At 37.3% G+C, this 20,924-nt stretch overlaps 1 protein-coding gene across 1 annotated transcript in view; it reads left to right on the top strand.

The window, feature by feature from the left end:
* The window catches only part of MAN2A1 (mannosidase alpha class 2A member 1), a 211,809-nt gene that overhangs the window by 42,629 nt on the left and 148,256 nt on the right, over positions 1-20,924 (top strand). Inside the window, exon 4 of the mRNA XM_036735899.1 lies at positions 17,567-17,738. Coding sequence (XP_036591794.1) covers positions 17,567-17,738 — 172 coding nt within the window. The remainder of the gene's footprint in view (positions 1-17,566; positions 17,739-20,924) is intronic.

The raw sequence follows: 20,924 nt of genomic DNA, 5'->3' as shown, positions 1-20,924 counted from the left end.
AAACTTTATTTTTTGTTTTTGAACATCTGTTTTTAAAACTTTTAGTTCCAAATTCTCTCCCCTCTTCCCTTCCCACCCACCCTCCCTAAGAAGTCGAGCAATTCAACCTAGGCCACATGTGTATCATTATGTATAACCCTTCCACACTACTCATGTTGTGAAAGACTAACTTCATTTTGCTCCTTCCCAACCCATCCCGCTTTATTGAATTTCCTCCCTTGACCTTGTCCCCTTTCCAAAGTGTTTGTTTTGATTACCTCCACCTCCATCTGCCCTCCCCTCCATCATCCCGCCCCCCCTTTTTTTTTATCTTCCTCCCTCTTCTTTCCTGTGGGGTAAGATACCCAACAGAATATGTATGGTGTTCCCTCCTCAGGCCAAATCTGATGAGAGCAAGGTTCACTCGTTCCCCCCTCACCTGCCCTCTCCCGTCCTCCCACAGAACTGCTTCCTCTTGCCACCTTTATGCGAGATAATCCATCCCATTCTATCTCTCCCTATCTCCCTCTCTCAGTATGTTGCTCTCTCATCCCTTAATTTCATTTTATTTCTTTTAGATATCTTCCCTTCATCTTCAACTCACCCTGTGTCCTCTCTCTCTCTCTCTCTCTCTCTCTATATGTATATATATGTGTGTGTGTGTATATATATGTATATATATATATACACACACACACACAGATATATACATACATATTCACTTATATATATACATAAACATATATATGCATATTCCCTTCAACTACCCTAATACTGAGGTCTCATGAATCATACATGTCATCTTTCCATGTAGGAATGTAAACAAAACAGTTCAACTTTAGTAAGTCCCTTGCAATTTCTGTTTCTTGATTACCTTTTCATGCTTCTCTTGATTCTTGGGTTTGAAAGTCAATTTTTCTATTCAGTTCTGGTCTTTTCACTGAGAAAGCTTGAAAGTCCTCTATTTTATTGAAAGTCCATATTTTGCCTTGGAGCATGATACTCAGTTTTGCTGGGTAAGTGATTCTAGGTTTTAATCCTAGCTGCATTGACCTCTGCAATATCGCATTCCAAGCCCTTCGATCTCTTAATGTAGAAGCTGCCAGATCTTGGATTATTCTGATGGTGTTTCCCCAATACTCAAATTGTTTCTTTCCGGCTGCTTGCAGTATTTTCTCCTTGATTTGGGAGCTCTGGAATTTGGCGACAATATTCCTAGGAGATTTCTTTTTGGGATCTATTTGAGGAGGCGATCGATGGATTCTTTCAATTTCTATTTTGCCCTGTGGCTCTTGAATATCAGGGCAGTTCTCCTTGATAATTTCTTGAAAGATGGTATCTAGGCTCTTTTTTTGATCATGGTTTTCAGGTAGTCTAATAATTTTAAAATTCTCTCTCCTGGATCTATTTTCCAGGTCAGTGGTTTTTCCAATGAGATATTTCACATTGTCTTCCATTTTTTCATTCCTTTGGTTCTGTTTTATAATCTCCTGATTTCTCATAAAGTCACTAGCTTCCACTTGCTCAAATCTAATTTTTAAGGTAGTATTTTCTTCAGTGGTCTTTTGGACCTCCTTTTCCATTTGGCTAATTCTGCCTTTCAAGGCGTTCTTCTCCTCATTGGCTTTTTGGAGCTCTTTTGCCATTTGAGTTAATCTATTTTTTAAGGTGTTGTTTTCTTCAGTGTATTTTTCAGTATTTTTTGGGGTCTCCTTTAGCAAGTCATTGACTTGTTTTTCATGGTTTTCTCGCATCCTTCTCATTTCTCTTCCCAATTTTTCCTCTACTTTTCTAACTTGCTTTTCCAAATCCTTTTTGAGCTCTTCCATGGCCTGGGACCAGTTCATGTTTTTCTTGGAGGCTTTTGTTGTAGGCTCTATGACTTTGTTGTCTTCTTTAGGCTGTATATTTTGGTCTTCTTTATCACCAAAGAAAGAATCCAAAGTCTGAGACTGAATCTGGGTGTGCTTTCGCTGCCTGGCCATATTCCCAACCAACTAACTTGACCCTTGAGTTTTTCAGTGGGGTATGACTGCTTGTAGACTAATGAGTTCTATGTTCCATGTTTGGGGAGGAGGTGCCAGCTCTGTCACACCAGCACTCCTTCCCCAAGAACCCCCAACCCGGGCTGGGCTTAGATCTTTAGCAGGCTGTGCACTCCTGCTCTGATCCGCCATTTAATTCCTCCCACCAGGTGGGCCTGGGGCCAGAAGCAGCAGCAACTGTAGCTACCCCACCTCCGCTGCCTCCAGGGCTGGAAGCCGAACTGCGAACTCCTTCCACTCCCGCAGCTTTTCCCACTAACCTTCTCTGCGGTCTTTGGTGTTTGTGGGTTGAGGAGTCTGGTAACTGCCGGAGCTCACATATTCAGGGCGCTAGGGGCCCCATCCGCCCGACTCCAAGTTTGGTTGTTCCATGCTGCTCAGGCTGGGCTCTGCTCCACTCCGTTCCCAGCTCCCAGCTCCGTGTGGGATAGACCTCACCCAGAGACCATCCAGGCTGTCCTGGGCTGGAGCCCTGCTTCCCTCTGCTGTTCTGTGGGTTCTGCCATTCTAGAATTGGTTCAGAGCCATTTTTTATAGGTTTTTGGAGGGACTCGGTACGGAGCTCACATTAGTCCCTGCTTACCAGCCGCCATCTTGTCTCCGCCCCTCTTATTTGATTTCTAAAGTTTTTTTTTTAAGCTCTTCCAAAAACTGTTATTTTTGTCTTGTGACCATTTTGCTTTTTTCTTTGAGATAGAAGTAGCTATTTTAATTTAGACCTATTTTAATTTAAAAATTTGTCATATTTACTCAAATAGATCTTTAATCCTATCATGTAGATGTTCCCTCTAACAGTGTAGATCACAGTACATCTATTCCTTTCCCATGGTACGTGACTCTTGTCCACCTGCTCCTACAAGTTCACCACTTTTGGTCCCACTTAGTGTGCTGGAGAGCCTTCCATGTTTTGATATCATGGGGTTAGCAGTGGTTCATAAAGACTGTCTACCTCTTATCCCTCACTCCAGCCTATATTTCTTTGAAGGCTTCCTTAATTCTTATCCTTCTTTGGCATTTCTTATTTCTAAGCCTGCTTACATCTACCGTCCACTTTTCCAGTGCTAATGCTTGTGTCTTAATTTTTGAAGACTATAATGTTTCATTATTTGATGCTGTATAGTACCAGTAGAATATTGGTATTACATAGATGGGCTACAAGTGTTGGGTTGAAGTTTGGAATTATTAAAAGGGCTTCATAATTTCTGAAATATAATCGAGTCCATTCTCTTACTCCTGTGTAAATTGGGTTCAGTTCAGTCTTTATTCATACTGACCAAGATATTGTGTGTGTGCGTGCGTGCATGCACGTGTATGACACTTAGCACAGTGCCTGCACATAGCAGGTGCTTCACAAATGTTTATTGACTGTGTGTAAACATATATAAAACTGTGAGTATTAATGAATACAGATGGAGAAGTTCATTAAGTTGTCCATTTAATTCCGTGTCCTAATCTGGACAATTGCCATTTTTCATGCCTTTGACTTTTCCTGTGCAGATGATTAAGGCCAGATTCTTTTGAGTGTATTTAGATCCTCTGGAATGCTTTTGGGCTTAATGTAATCAGGACAACAGCATCTAAAGGCTGTTAACATTTATTGGAAAGGATTTTTCAACTTGGAAATTGCTCTGGATCTCCTCTAGGACACTGATAAATGATTTGGTGGGCATACTTCTCCCTCTTCTGTGTATTGTTTGATACTAATAGTCTGAAGGTCATTGAAGAAATTTATCTGTTATCTTTTAAAGAATTTTGCATAGCTTTGATATGTCTTTGGAAATGAGTCTTTTTGATTCCATTTTGCTCCAGCAAATTACTGTACATGCTTTTTTAAACAATATAGTCAGTCCACAAAAAACAGAATGAAGTATTGTGTTAGTAGTTGTGATGATATAAAGATTGTGGAATAGAGCTGCTTCCACCCAACCACCGAATTGATATTCTCAAAGCACAGATTTAGCCGTGTCAGGATCAAAAAGCTGCAGTGACTCTTTCTTGCTTCCAGATAAAATACAAACTCTCATGCCTTTTGAATCTGCTAAAATCTACTTTTCTGGCTTATTGCATATTCTTCCTAGTTTGTTTCCTTTGCCTTGAATCTCTCGCCTTCCAGTTTACTCCCGCCCCAGATTCCCAAGTGATATTCCTAAAATACTAGTCTGACCATGTCACTTCTACTTTATTCCGTGGCTTTCTATTACCTAAAGGATAAATATAGACTCTACTGTTTGACATTTAAAGCCCTTCAGAGCCTAGCTTTTTATATATTACTTCTACCCTATCTTCACCCTGCATGTCTTGTAACTAAACCACACTGGCCTTCTTGCAGTTCCTCACACAAGACTTCCCATTTCTCATCTCTGTGCCTAGAATATATTCCCTTCTCATCACCACTTAGGCTGCCTAGTTTTCCTCAAAGTTTAGTTCAAGTGCCACCTTCTATGTGATACCTTTACTGATCCTTTCCAAGCTGCTCATGGCCAAAATTGTTTCATATTTATTTTTAAATATCTTTATGCACGTTGTCTCTGCCAATAGAACGTAAGCTCCTTGAGGTCAGGGACTTTTTCTTTTTTGGCTTTGTATGCCTAGCAAAAAGGGCCTGTTGGGTACCTAATAAATACTTGTTGATTGATTGATATTAAATCCAGACTTCTGCATCATGTTAATACCTTCAGCACTGTCACCCTTTCACCTAAATTTTGACCATCCTTCGCTAGTCTGCAAAATATATCAAGTCAACAAACCTGCTTACTTTCCTACACCTTTATGTTCCGATTTGGCATTTTTACCTTTACCATCCTTTGGGATGCTGTTATGGTATAATGGAAAAGAGCACCGGGTTTGGAGTCAAAGGACCTGAGTTGGAATCCTAGCTCTGTGACTTAAACTTTTTGACTGGTCAAGTCACTTAACATTTCTGGGCCTCACCTACTTATCTGTAAAATGATTAAAAAAAAAAAAACAAACTAAAATGATAGATTTGAAGTGCATGACATGGAATCACTTTCCTTTAAGGTTACTTTGAATTGTAAGCTTATGAATTTCTGCTTTCTGTAATTTTTGTTTACTCAATTGTAACTGGTTTTAATTTTGTTGAGGGTGAGGTGCTGTAGAAGGTTCCTTAGTCTAATGAAATAAACTTGGAACTTGGGTTGAAGTCCTAATTTCAGCACTTAATACACAGTGTTCCTAAAGTCTGGACACATAGGCAAAAATGCATATTTTCAAGAAATGAAATGAATGAAATTTTCAACAACATTTTATTTAATTGGAATATTAGCAAATAACATCTTCAATATGATTTCCATCATTTGTGATGCAAAGGTTGATGCGCTTTGCAATATTGTAATGAACTTGATGCAGTAACTCCACATTTCCTCTGTGTCCAGACATTAGGAACACCCTGTACTTTTGTAATTATTGGCAGGTTATATAATGTCAGTGAGCCTCAGTTTACCTCATTTGTAAACTGGGCACAATAATGCCCAGTTCTTTACATATTTGTTCAGAGGAAAGTTTTGGTGCTGTGTATACCAGGGCTGTCCAAAATGCGGCCAACGGGCCTCGATTTATGTGGCCCGAGTACAAGCATAGAAATTTACATAAATGCTTTAGTAAACAACCAACCTACCACAGAGCTCTCACTAAATTGCCAAATCAAAATATATTGTCTATTGTTTCAATAAATACCTAAGGTTGGACAGCCCTGATCTACACCAGTCTAGAGCATCCTTTGGGGGTCAACAACTATCCTTGATCCATTTCTGGAAAGCAGAGTAGAGTCGTAGAGTCATAGACTTTTACAGTTGTCAAGGATCTGAATAATCTAATCGAACCTTGGATTTATAGATGGGGAAATTGAGGCAAAAGAGTGTTATGTGTCCATTTTGTTTTTGTAAAAGTTGTTACATTTCCCCATAAAAAGCCTTCTTTATTTGAAGAATAATTAGTAGAAGCTAATTTTTTAATCTAAAAGCAATTTTCCTATCTAAATCCAAAGGAAAATCATTATTTGGCCTTTCTTAATAGTTTTGATGCCATATAGAAATGGGCAGATTTTTCTACGAAAATTTGAGCCATTATTAAGTTCATAAGAAGGCTTTGCCATTAAAAAATCAAAATGGGGCAGCTAGGTGGCACAGTGAGTAGAGCATTGGCCCTGGAGTCAGGAGGACCTGAGTTCAAATGTGGCCTCAGATACTGGACACACTTACTAGCTTTGTGACCTTGGGCAAGTCACTTAACCCCAATTGCCCTGCCTTCCCCCCTCAAAAAAAAATAATCAAAATGTATGTAGTTCCTAAAGCAAATTTTTACATAATATCATGAAACAAATGCATATACTCAGTCGGTCTACTTTATAAATGAGATTTATAGATTTCAAAGAGTAGCATTTTAAGGCAAGTTTTTAATGTCTCTTTTAGTATTGAAATCCTTTCCCTTTTAGATGGATATTTTTCATTTCTGAGATCTGTAAATTTCCTTCTTTGCTGCTTGAAATGTGTCTGTTTTATCTGTGAACATATATCTTTATATTGTAGGTTGTTTCATAACAGGCAAATTTTTAGGTCATCTCTTAATTTGATTCAAGCTAATGCCTTAATTTTCTCATACTTTAAAATACCTTCCTTTCTGACTAGGTTTGCTAAGACTTTATTAGGCAAAATGTGTCATAGTTTACATGAAATTAAGACAAAACTTGGAAATAAGTTTTGAGGGAAAATGGTAATGTTTATTATTACCTTTTGAAGTTTTAAAACAAAATCTGAAAAATTGAAAGCTAATTGTTTGGTACATTCATGTTGCATTTAATAAGTTAAAACACAATTATAGTACTTTTTGTATCTTTAGTCTCATTTTTTCACAATATGCTAGATAAAGAGGTAAAATATTAATAACAGAATTTTCTTCAGTTATTTACTTGAAAAGTGAAAGTAATAGTTTTTTCCCCATATGTATCAATTTATTTGATGAGGTTATGGTATTGAAGTATTATTAATCAGTTAAACAGATATTTAAGTACCTGCTATGTATAGGACATTGTTCTGAGAATACAAAATTGAAACATGCAGTGCATGCCCCCAGTTTGCAATATGCTGATTTATAGTTGTATATTTATTTTATATAAAAGCATATCATCTGAGAATTTGTTTGCATAAGTTATTGCATAAAGTTTATTAAGAATGCATAGCATTGATCATAGCATAGTTTATTTCAGAAGTTCCTTTTCAAATTGGGGGTTAAAATATTCAGAATCAGTGTGGTTTGGTAGGTGCATGGTCTTGGAGCCAGAAAAGATGAGTTTCCTCACATATATATTCAAATTTAGTAACCACATGAATTGCTAATTAATTACTGGAACTATTAATTTTGATTAAGGCAGTAGGACCACAATGGAGTTTTGCTGGGTCTAGTAGGGGGCAGGCATACTTGGTTCTTTGGACACTTGCTGGGAAAGAGTAGGACAGCAATGAGTAGGCAGTAGTGCTTCAGTCACACTTTAATTAGGCACTAAGAATGCAGAGGCAAATGGCATAGAGGATACAGAGGCAGATGATGTGGGGACGGGAAGAGGGTGGTGGAGGAAGAAGGCAGTGTAGGGAAGAGAATGGGAGGAAGAGAGGCATCAGAATTGGGAGCACTGGGATACTGTGGACCTATAAGAGATAGCGGAGTGCACAGGCAGCAAGAGTTTGGGATCTAATTTTATAGGGGTTTGTGGGAGACAGCTCTTATCAGTGCCACTTTAGGGCTAGTTCATTAACATATCCACATCGCCCCAATGTTACCAGCAGCACTTGCTGTTCTGCTGGTCTTACACGACCATGGGTAGTTAGCAGGACCAAAGAGCCCTTACAGTAGTAAGGCCTACCTGGCTTCCCTTGATTTAGCAGTCTCGGAATGTGCCTTTCAGTTTGCAAGTAACCGTTATGTTCCTTATTTGATTTATAGGATGGTCAGTGACTTCTAGGTTCCCCTTTACAAACTTACTTCCTGCTATTGTTTTTTATAAATTCATAAACTAACTTACTGTACTAGAACCGGGGGGAAAGGGAAGGGATGGAGGAGAGGGAGACCAGAACAAAATGCTAGTTGATTAACCCCTGAATCTCAGTTTCTTCATCTGTAAAATGGAAATAATATTTACACCATGGCCTTTCCAGGATTGTTGCCAGGAAAGTTATTGATGCACACATTACTTCAACTTTGAATCAATGATCCTATTGATATGAGTTTTCCCTATATTGATATAGATTGTTTTCTCATTCAGTGTGATTCTTGTCTCTCATCTGCCATAAAACCTCTGTAGAGGATCTGCCCAACACCCTGGAGTCTCTCTGCTCTGATTAAAATAAAATCATGGCTATCAGTGAGATACTGTAGATTCCCATCTGCAAACTTTTCTTATATTACCTAATTACCTGTATTTCTCAGTTTTATATTCCCATAATAATTTCTGGGTACCAGCTCACTTCCACAAACATGTATCTTTTCTGTTTCCTTTTTATCTGTAATTTTGATTCTCTGACATTGTGATATTCCATAATTCACAGCTACATGTCATCATGGTATATGAATGTTAAAAGAGGTATATTAATGTTAAAAGAACATATTGTGTTATCAAGTTGAGGTCATTTAAGATGCTTTGCAGTGGGGCGGAGCCAAGATGGCAGCTGGAAAGCAAGGACTAGCATGAGCTCCCCTCCAAGTCCCTCCAAAAAACCTATAAAAACTGGCTCTGAACCAGTTCTGGAACGGCAGAACCCGCAAAATAGCAGAGGGAAGCAGGGCTCCAGCCCAGGACAGCCTGGATGGTCTCTGGGTAAGGTCTATCCTGCATGGAGCTGGGAGCGGAGCAGAGTCCAGCATGAGCCACATGGACCAACCAGACCAGGAGCCGGGTGGAGTGGCCCCTAGCGCCTTGAATCATTGAGCTGTGGCAGTAGCCAGACTTCTCAACCCACAAACACCAAAGACAACAGAGAAGGTTAGTCAGAAAAACTGCTAGGGACAGGGTATTAGAGTTTGCCATTCAGGCACCGTGGACCCCCCCCCCCTCCCCACGCTCCCCACCAGGGGCAGCAGAGGTGGGGCAGCTACAGAACTACAGCTGCAGTTGCTTTGGGCTCCAGGCCCACCTGGTGGGAGCAATTAAGTGGCTGATGAGAGCAGGAGTGCAGAGCCTGCTGAAGATCTAAGTCCAGTCCAGGTTGGGGGTTCTTGGGGAAGGAGGAGTGCTGGTGTGGCACAGCTGACTGTAATAGCTCTGAAATCAACAGCGCATCCCCCCAAGCTTGAAACAAAGTACTCTTTACAAGCAGTCATACCCTGCTGAAAAACTCAAGGGTCAAGTAAGTTGGCTGGGAACATGGCCAGGCAGCGAAAACACACCCAGATTCAGTCTCAGACTTTGGAATCTTTCTTTGGTGACAAAGAAGACCAAAACACACAGCCAGAAGAAGTTAACAAAGTCAAAGAGCCTACACCAAAAGCCTCCAAGAAAAACATGAACTGGTCTCAGGCCATGGAAGAGCTCAAAAAGGATTTGGAAAAGCAAGTGAGAGAAGTAGAGGAAAAATTGGGAAGAGAAATGAGAAAACCATGAAAAACAAGTCAATGACTTGCTAAAGGAGACCCCAAAACAATGCTGAAAAATATACTGAAGAAAACAACACCTTAAAAAATAGACTAACTCAAATGGCAAAAGAGCTCCAAAAAGCCAATGAGGAGAAGAATGCCTTGAAAGGCCGAATTAGCCAAATGGAAAAAGAGATCCAAAAGACCACTGAAGAAAATACTACCTTAAAAATTAGATTGGAGCAAGTGGAAACTAGTGACTTAATGAGAAATCAAGATATTATAAAACAGAACCAAAGGAATGAAAAAGTGGAAGACAGTGTCAAATATCTCATTAGAAAAACCACTGACCTGGAAAATAGATCCAGGAGAGAGAATTTTAAAATTATTGGACTACCTGAAAACCATAATCAAAAAAAGAGCCTAGATATCATCTTTCAAGAAATTATCAAGGAGAACTGCCCTGATATTCTAGAGCCAAAGGGCAAAATAGAAATTGAAAGAATCCATCGATCACCTCCTCAAATAGATCCCAAAAAGAAATCTCCTAGGAGTATTGTCACCAAATTCCAGAGCTCCCAAATCAAGGAGCAAATACTGCAAACAGCCAGAAAGAAACAATTTGAGTATTGTAGAAACACCATCAGAATAATCCAAGATCTAGCCGCTTCTACATTAAGAGATCGAAGTGCTTGGAATACGATATTCTGGAGGTTAATGGAGCTAGGATTCAAACCAAGAATCACCTACCCAGCAAAACTGAGTATCATGCTCCAAGGCAAAATATGGATTTTCAATAAAATAGAGGACTTTCAAGTTTTCTCAGTGAAAAGACCAGAGCTGAATGGAAAATTTGACTTTCAAACACAAGAATCAAGAGAAGCATGAAAAGGTAATCAAGAAAAAGAACAATAAAAAGAAATCATAAGGGACTTACTAAAGTTGAACTATTTCGTTTGTATTCCTACGTGGAAAGGTGATGTGTATGATTCATGAGACCTCAGTATTAGGGTAGTTGAAGGGAATATGCATATATGTATATGTGTGTATGTGTGTGTGTGTGTATGTATGTATGTGTGTATATATGTGTGTATGTATATATATGTGTATGTATGTATATATATGTATGCGTATATATATAAATAGAGAAGGCACAGGGTGAGTTGAAGATGAAGGGATGATATCTAAAAGAAATAAAATCAAATTAAGGGATGAGGGAGGAATATATTGAGAGAGGGAGAAAGGGAGAGATAGAATGGGGTAAATTATCTCACATAAAAGTGGCAAGAAAAAGCAGTGCTGTAGGAAGAGAAGAGAAGGCTTTTGAGGGGGAATGAGTGAATCTTGCTCTCATCAGATTTGACCTGAGGAGGGAATACCATACACACTACTCAGTTGGGTATCTAACCCCACAGAAAACAAGGAGGAAGAAGATAGAAAAGGGGGGATAATAGACGGGAGGGAAGATGGGGGAGCAGGTAATCAAAAACAAACACTTTCAAAAAGGGACAGGGTCAAGGGAGAAAACTGGGTAAAGGGGGATAGATTAGGAAGGAGCAAAATATAGTTAGTCTTCCGCAACATGAGTACTGTGGAAGGGTTATACATAATGATATGCATGTGGCCTATGTTGAATTGCTTGACTTCTTAGGGAGGGTGGGTGGGAAGGGAAAAGGAGAGAGAATTTGGAATTCAAAGTTTTAAAAATAGATGTTCAAAAACAACAAAAAAAGTTTTTGCATGCAACTAGAAAATAAGATACGCAGGCAGTGGGGTGTAGAAATTTATCTTGCCCTACAAGAATGGAAAGGAAAAGGGGATGGGAGGGGAGTGAGGTGACAGAAGGGAGGGCTGACTGGGGAACAGGGCAAGCAGAATATATGCCATCTTGGAGTTGGGGGGGAGGGTAGAAATGGGAAGAAAATTTGTAATTAAAACTCTTGTGAAAATCAATGCTGAAAACTAAATATATTAAATAAATTTTTTAAAAAAAAGATGATTTGCAGTTTGGGGTTGACCAAGATAGTATAGTTGCAGGAAGAAGTACGGTTGAGGTTTCCCTGACATCTCTTCCACAGAGATCTGGAAAATTCATTAGACTGTATCCTTATTAAAAAGATAAATCCAAGAAACAAGTTATGGTGAGTCATTTTTCTTCTCTAGGAAGACAGAGGGATCTGTGGACCTTAGGGACAGGATCTAGTGCAGACCTTTTTATTGCAAGAACTGAAAAAGGACAGGCTGTACAACATGGAAGAAGCTGACTCAGTTCTCCACACAGGGGGACCAAAACTCATGCAGGATTCAAAAAAAGGTTCCAGTTGGAAACTCTGCTGATCAGTCCCCCAGTTCTGGGTCAGAGATGCAGTGTGACCCTAGGAGTTCTTGTGTTTACAGGTAATGTTTTAGAGTCATGTCTATCCAATGAGTAAGGAGCAAATTCAGAAGCAAGCAGCGTGTGTGCCTCTGACCCCCAGGGATAGAGCAGGGTTTTTAGTTCCCTCCTATGACCCAGTCTGAAGCCGCTCTGAATAACCAGACCAAAGGGGAGTCTGTAGTCTTTTCACACTGAACCAGCAGTGCTCTCCAGCATGTGTATAGTCTCTGAATCCAGCCAACAGTCTTAGAACTCCAACAGGGCAAGCCCACAGTTGTTTTGCTTACACTCCAAATTTGAGTCACGAACTTGCAGAGATCAGATCAGGAGGGTAATGATCAGATTTTATTTTGGATCACACTACTTTGGGAGGACTGAAACCTTGTAAGTCCCTAGGCTGACCTGTTCCTGAGATCTTAGAATCATATGACACTTAATATCCCAAGAAAATAGCAACAGGACCAGCCCAGATATTCCCTTCAGAAAGGTACAGAGCTTGGCCTTAACACAAAGTCTGAAATTAGGAATTAGGCTGGATGAATGAGCAAATAAAGATCCTGCCACAGGAAACTGTTAGGGTGACAGGAATGCTCATGATACAAACCCAGAATCAAAAATTGACAAGACATCTACAAGCAAAGCCTCAAAGTAAAACACAGCTTGGCAACAGATTCAACTAGAATTCCTGGAAGAGATGAAGCAAGAGTTTTTTTAAAAGAGTTTAAAATGAAATTAGAGTGATGGAAGTAAAAATTAGAAGAGAAATAAATGAGCTCTGTAGAAGAAAGAATTGGAAAGAAGATTGGCATAAGAAGCACAAAACCTTACCCAAGCAACAAACTTTCTGAAATTTTGAGTAGAACAAATAGACACTAATGATTTCAAACGACAACAAGGAATAGTAAAAGGAAGGCAAAATACAGAAAATGTAAGGTCATAGCAAAAACAACTTACCTGGAAAACAGATCAAGGAGAGAAAATTTTAAAGATCATTGAACTGTATTGTGCCAAAAAAATTAACCCGGACATCATATTTCAAGAAATCTTAAAATTTCCCTGATCTCTAAGAATCTGTTGCCAAGTCCTATCAATTCTAATTTTTTTGTGACAGCTTTTATATATGCCCACTTTTCTCTTTTCACAGTACGAACAACATGGTACAGGTCCATTAGATCACACCTGGACTTGGAATAGCTTTATGATTTATCTTCCTGCCTTAAGTTTCTCCTTCATCCATTCCATCGTCTACTTAGCTGTCAAAATGATCGTCCTAAACTGCACATCTGACCTTGCCAGCTCTCTATTCTGTAAACTCCAGTAGTTTCCTGTTGCCTTCAGGATCAAATATAAAATCTTCTGGAATTCAAATTTAAAGCTCTCTACAACCTGCCTCCTTCCTCTCTTTGCAGTCTTCTTCTACCTCTCCACCACCACCATCACTACCACCACCCTCCCTTCTTGCCCCTTTCTGTAATTCTGCAGTTCAGTGACATTGGCCTCCTTTCTGTTTCTTGCGCATGACCCTTCATCTCTTGTTTCAGGGCATTTTCGAAGGCTGTCTCTCATACTTGGAAATTCTCTCCCTCATCTTCTCGACCCCCTGCCTTCCTTGACTTCCTGCAGGTCTCAGCTAAAGTCTTGTCTTCGTAAGAAGTCTTTGCTGATCTTCCACAATACTAGTGCTTTCCTGCTGTTTATTTTCTCCAATTTATTCTGTGTATGTATCTTGTTTGTGGATAGTTTTTTTCATGTTTTCTCCCCCATTAGATTATGTGCTCTTTGAGAACAGGGACTTTTTTTTTCCTGTGCACATCCCCAGCACCTGGCACAGTACTTGTCACAGAGTAGGCAATTAAATGCTTGTTTGCTTATGAACATTGTTCTCGTTGCCCTGGATCTTGTATCTGGCTATATGTGTCTCTGGTCTTGCTGGGAAGTTGCTGCCTTGCTGGTGGCTAGTTTTCTTATTTCCTGTGGACTTCTGGCTGACTCTATACATTTCAGTGTGGAAATAGTAAATTACTCTAAGTTTCTTATTATATTTCATGGTCAATATTTGTCCTGTTGCTATATTTTTTTTTCCTGGAGTAGGTGTTGGGGACCTGATCTTCCTACATCTGTTGAGGGTGCCATTTTGGTCAGGTATACTACTGATCACTTACTTGCCCAATCTAATTGCCTTATCTCAAAATCCTCATTTTTTTTTTCCTTGACCTCTTTGCAGCACTTGAAATAACCCTTCTGGATACTCTTTCTTCTCTAGGTTTCCATGACATCACTGTCTCCTGGCACATCTACTTTCCAACTATTTCCTCTCATTCTCGTTTGCCAAATCCAAGTCATGCCCACTGCCATGTGACTCTAACCACTGATGTCCCTCCTGCCTTGGTGCTAGACCCTCTTTTCTCTACATATTATTTTGCTTGGTGACTTCATCCATTCTCATGTATTCAGTTTGCTGTGGTGCAGATGACATAGTCCTTAACTTCTCCCTCGAGTTCCAGCCATGTGTTGCAAACTGCTTTTTCGACAAATTGAACTGAATGTTCCAAATGCACGTTTAATTAAACATACCCAAAACAGAACTTACTATTTTCCCCAAAACCTCCCCTTTTATGAACTTCTTTATTTGATAGGTAGGTGGTATAGTGTATATGGATAGACTACTTGATCTGGAGTCAGGAAGACCCAGGTTCAAATCCTGCTTAAGACACCAACTTTGACCAAGTTGATTAACCTTTCTCTGCCTCATTATTACTTTTAGGTACAGTGGGGATAATGTTCAATTATTTTTCAGTCACATCCAGCTTTTTGTGACCATGTCTGGGGTCTTCTTGGCAAAGATACTGGAATGGTTTGCCATCTTCTTATACATATTAGTTCTTATTATTAATGACAAGGGCATATCATCTTCCCAGTGACCCAGGTTTACAATGTTTCTGTCATTCTCTACTCTTCACCCTCATGTTCCCTATATATCTAATCTATTGTAGGGGCTGGTAGGTGGTACATCAGGTAGGGTTGCACAGTGGATAGAGCATCAGGCCTAGAATCAGGGAGCTTTATCTTCTTGAGTTCAAATCTGGCCTCAGACACTTACCAGCTGTGTGACCCTGGGCAAGTCCCTTAACCCTGTTTGCCTCAGTTTCCTCATCTGTAAAATGAGCTAAGAAGGAAATGACAAACCATTATAGTATCTTTGCTGAGCAAACCTCAAATGGGTTCACAAGTTGGAGACAACTGAAAAACAAAAACGACAAATGTATTGTTGTTTCTATAACTATGGTTTCTAAACCACAGTTTGAACATTGGTCAAGAACCATACATAATTTATATCATAAACATTTATTCAGTTCTTTTCACAAAATAGCACCTTTTGGGTTGGCTCTTTTAAATAGAGAATTGCAGTTTTATACTAATTTGTTTTAAAAGCCTATTCCAAATCAAAGATTTTGGATTATGTTATGTTGTAGGTTCAATAAAAGATAACTTACATAAAAAAGTAGATGAGTCTATTAGTGTCAGTTACAGACTAGTTTCGTAGTTGAAAAAAAAATCTGTGTTTCACATATATTGGAAATGTGTTTGCATAAGATAGTGAAATATGTTTGAAATGTTTGACTTTTGAAGAGCAAATATGTTGAAAGTAAAGTAAATTAATCATTGGGTTTTATTCTTTGTTGGGAATTTTCACAAACCCTTTTCTGAAAAGGACTTAGTGGATTAAAAAATTATAGCTCAGGTAAATATAACATTTATATTTGAAAGGATTACGCCTGTATTAAAGTACAAAATTATACTGTTGTATAGATTTTACTTTTCTGTTGCCTTAAGACTTCCTTCTGTATTCACTTTATATTGTTCTATTTTGATCTCATTTTTAATTGAATTCATGTTTAATTCAATGCTTAGTTTAATTTGAATTCATGGTTGGTTTGTTTTAATATTTAATTATATTATTAAGGAACACAGTGGTAAAAGAATTTAGCAATCAGGTTTGATGTATGCTAAAAAAAAAAAAAACTTTGTTAAGTTTTTTAAGTAGCAAAGTGACTTTTAAAAAAGTTGTAATGGAAATTTAATGGGATGAGAAGACCTAACCAAATAGTATAAAACCACATTTGGAATAAATCATTTTAACTCTTTCAATTTAGAAAAATCTTGATTCAAGAAGAATCCCATTTTATTGGTTTGTAATGTTAATTTTGAAATAACAAGGATATTTTAGTGTTTTGGCAGCCTGGACAATAAATTACCTGGCTAAAGTAACACAAATAAATTGGGTTGAAATATTTGATAACATGTTAGATTGACTTATATTATTGTCCTTTTACAGCATTTGTGTAGCTTAATAGTTGAATATTTGTATAGCACTTGATTAGTCTTAAATCCTGGCCATTTATCAAAATTAGATCTTGGTGATTTGGGGTTTTCTCACTTTTATAATTTTTGAAGGCTTGGCTGTTATATCAAATCTGTGAAGTTCCATGAATTACTTTGCATATGAAAAAGAGATGTGGTCACAGAATGGGGGTGGAAGGGTTGACAAAGAACACTAATCTGTGAAATGAATTGCTGTAATTTAAACTGATCATGGCATCTTAGATTTACAGGTAGAAGGGACCTTAGAGATCATGTGCCAGTGCCTTCATTTTACAAGTCCATAAGTGAAGAAAAATAACATTAAGGAACTTGCCGAAAGTATTAAGCAGCAGTCAGATTTTGATTCCCAGGTTCCAAATCTTGCATTCATTCTACTGAACTCTCTAATTTTAGGGTAGATTGTCACCTTGTCCCCTCTGTGTATCCAAAGTGGACTTTTTTTTAACTTATAAAAATAATCTAACTGTTGTTCTGAATTACCAATAATTTTTGGAAAAATGTAAAACTTATGAATTTATGTTGAATTCATATGCATTTACAGCAAAAGGAATATTGACTTGTCAGTAATTGTGCGCTTCAAGAGCCACTGTTTGAACTGGCAAAAAATATTCCCTTTAGAATCACTTTTTGACTCATTATTTTCTTTGCAAACAGTACAATTTGACTTACAAAATCATAATCTTCCCTTTTAAATGAGTTTTGGATATAGCAGAGCAAAGATCCTACTCTATTTGATGTTCTGTCTCATTTATTTGATTAATGCAATGCCATGTGGAGTACAGCAGTTTAGGTGCTACTTGTGGAGGGAAAGAATAAAATGTCTACCCAGTTCTGTTAAATCAGTACTACTGATTCTTTGTGCTACTCAGATTTTCAAATTAGAGAAAAATGCTGTCAATAACTTAGAAATAACAGGACCATATATAGTAATTGCATTGTATTGTTTTTGACTAGTCTTCAACTTAGGCATCTCATTTCAGTATTTATTTTAAGTAATGATTTATCATTTCCAGGCTACATGTGTGCCTTTTGGTCAGTTGTCAGATTTAATCTTAGCAATCTTATCAATTAGGAACTATTTTAAAAATTTAAATTATATAACCTTTTTGCATTGAAAATTTATTAAAGATGTCCTTCAAAAGTGAAATAATGTGATTTTACTGAAACCAGATTTGTGTGGTATATTTGTGTCTCAATTTAGGTTGGCTAAAGACTTTCAATGACTACTTTAGAGACCAGACCCAGCATATTCTTAATAACATGGTGGTAAAGCTGAATGAAGACAGAAGGAGAAAATTTATGTGGTCTGAAATCTCTTATTTTTCAAAATGGTGGGATGGAATAGATATTCAGAAGAAGGATGCTGTTAAGAGGTTTGTTTCTAAAAATTAATTTCTTTTTGGAAGTTCATAGGATTACAGACTACTTAGGGAAATCATGTTGAATTTATATAATATGTGTATTCAAAGAGTTTATATTATAAAATATAAAAGTCTTTTAAAAAGAATCCTTTCTTTTCCTAAAGAATTTTGGGTTCTTACATATTTAAAAATTCTGTATCCAAAAATTAGTCTATAGCAATTACAGATCTCAAATTATATTTAAATTTGTGACAAAGAACAGTATTAAATCAACATCTTTTCATGTATTTCAACTCTGTCCACCCATTGTGGTTTTGGGGGGAGCATTTATCCCTTTGATATTTGTAAATATTATTTAATATAAGCTCTGTCTTATTCTTATACTCCAATGAAATACTCTTGATCGAAGAGGAGGGTGGTTTTATATCCATTTTTGTATATCAAAATCTGTTCTCCTGTAGCCCTGCTGAAAATTTCTTTCCTATCCTTATTAGAACTCTCCCCTCTTACATGTTCCTTTAAAAAATGAAGCTAAGAAGAGTATTTTGTCTTCAGCGAATTTAATGTAGATTTCTGTGAAAACAGATTAAAAATGTAAGTGGCAGTTTATTGTAATTTTAGGACTGCTGCACAATACTTTTTAGATTTTGAACATTTAAGTAACATTGATGATTTGTCTTTTAAGCATTGTTTATTCAGTGACTTGTTTTATTTCTTTTGAAAGAATGAATAGGATTAGAAAAGCTCTTTAGAACTGTTAATTCCAGAAAAATTTTACACACATTAAGTTTTAAATGTCACCAAGTGATTTAAAAACCCTAACTGAAACATAACTTCAAATTATCCTCATAATCTTTCTTCTCCTAAAGGCTTATTTACTTTTTCCCCACAGTAGAAGTACTAAGAGTTAAATCAGTGTTGCATTATTAAGATAACATTTGTTAACTAAATGTGTCTTTGTGTGTGTGTCATCTAATGCGCTTTTTTATTATTTAAAATAATTGGTTACTATTGTGGAAAACTTAGAAAATTTCAAACATTTACATAAAAGCATATATTCTTTAAAGGTACTGTTTTACTGGAAAAATAACATTCACCAAAATTATTATTTTAGAGAGTTAAAATTTTGGCATTTATTGTTAGGGTTAAATATTGAAGTACCCAAAGAGTATGCAATGTCTTTAAGATTAATTTTGGCTGCAAATGTTCTTTAAATATTGTATTGTGAACAATATATAAAAAATACAGGCTTGTATTTAGAGTGGGAACAACTAAGAAATTGGACTTTTATCTTTCCTTTGAGTTATACCCCAATACATCAAACTTTCATTGTTCCCTTTTGGGACCTGATAGGATGTTTTATATGTTGCATCAGCTTTAATCATGGGGACCACAGTTGACTGTAGGAGCATGCCATGTAGCAACATGCCAGACAGTTTGTTTTGCTCAGAATCCTTTTTCAGTATCTGCTTTATGCAGGCTTTGGAGTAAGATTCTAAATGTGTGAATTGAACATGGCAGCTCATCCCTCACTAAGGGTTTCTCAATCAACAGAATAGATGTCTGCTTCTCCTGTTGGACGGTTTGTTGTATCTGCCTGCTGTTCCTTTAGTGTCCATCTCTTTTGTATTAATGTTTAAATTTTTTTTTTCTATGTTTTTCCCCTAGGATGTGAACTTGGCTTTTCAGTTAGAAGTACTAAGTACTTACTGAAATAAAGCTTATTGGCATAACTTAATCAAAAGGACAAACGTGCATTTATTCTTACTGATGCATATATATTTTGAACTTGTTCAAGAAACCTGGTTTTTAACTCTGTACAGTAAACTGGCATGTTTGAGTATAATATCTGTGATTTTCGAAGCAGTCACTGCGATGTCATACAATAAATAAATAACTGATATTTTCTGGAATTATTTTTGAGCGTCAGAATTATGCTGAAGAATCCCTTACTTGGATCCTATGTTCTTAGGGTAAAGAAAATGGCAGGTAATGTGGGAGATTATATGCTTGCACATCTAGCAAGGAAAACTTGCTGGCTTTGAAGAACGTTATGGTAACTGCTTTTAGTTTGCAACACCAAGCACGTCCTGATAATGGATAGTCTGTGATTTGAAAAAATTTTCAATTCTATTATGTACAAAAATGTGATATAAAACACAGCATACCACTTTTATTAAAAATCCAGTGTTGGCTTGGTATATGACCCTCGAGAGTTTAAGTGATTTGTAGTGCCATTCAATTATAGTTATTGTTCTGTAGCACAATTTGAACAATCTTCAAGAGAATCTTTAAGTTGTTTTATATCTGTATCTATATCTATCTATGTTTGATTATGTATACATGAATATAGGCTTTAATTGAGGGCCTAGGTTAGAATTCAGGGGTGTCGAAGGCCAAATGTTTTTGTTATTTTCATTTTATTTAATACGGTGAACAAGATTTTTTTTTTTTTAATTTTTTTTTTAATTTTTTTTTTTTTATTTTTTTTTTGGTGAACAAGATTTTATAAGGCCACTTTGTGTCTTCTGATAGAGAATTTTTGATTGTAGAAGCATCAAATTGTAAGTTGGATATAAAAATTGAATTTTATTCGAATTTAATTTGCATGAGATATTTTTATAAAAATACTAAGATATTTATGTAATAGTAAAGTTAATATAGCGGGCCATTTAGAAGGCAAACTTTTAAAGAGAAACCGTTACACCTAAAGGCTTCATATGTGACTGAAATATATTGAAAAAGTACAAGTATGGAATATATTCTCCTCTCCTTTGCTCCATTTTCTGATGAGAGGTGAACGAAGATATTTTTGTATCTGTTGGTGAAGGCCAGTTCCTCTGTTTGTGCCCTTGATACCACCCTGGTGTCCGTCCTGGCAGCCAGGTACCTCAGGCATCTCTTCACATTCCTAATGTTCTTTTTCTACTAGTTCTTTTTCTGTTGCCTATAAACACCAGATAGGTTTCACCTATCTTAAAAATCAAAACAGAAAGATGGCAGCTGGTAAGCAGGGAATAATGTGAGCTCCCTACGGAGACCCTCCAAAAACTTATAAAAATGGCTCTGAACCAATTATAGAACGGCTGATCCCACAAAACAGCAGAGGGAAGTAGGGCTCCAGCCCAGGACAGCCTGGATGGTCTCTGGGTGAGGTCTATCCCACACGGAGCTCGGAGCTGGGAGCTGGGAACGGAG

The sequence above is a fragment of the Trichosurus vulpecula genome, chromosome 1, assembly GCF_011100635.1.
Source record: "Trichosurus vulpecula isolate mTriVul1 chromosome 1, mTriVul1.pri, whole genome shotgun sequence".
Classification (NCBI taxonomy): Eukaryota; Metazoa; Chordata; class Mammalia; order Diprotodontia; family Phalangeridae; genus Trichosurus; species Trichosurus vulpecula.
The sequence above is the reverse complement of the archived record's forward strand: the minus strand, read 5'-3'. Positions and strand labels throughout refer to the sequence as shown.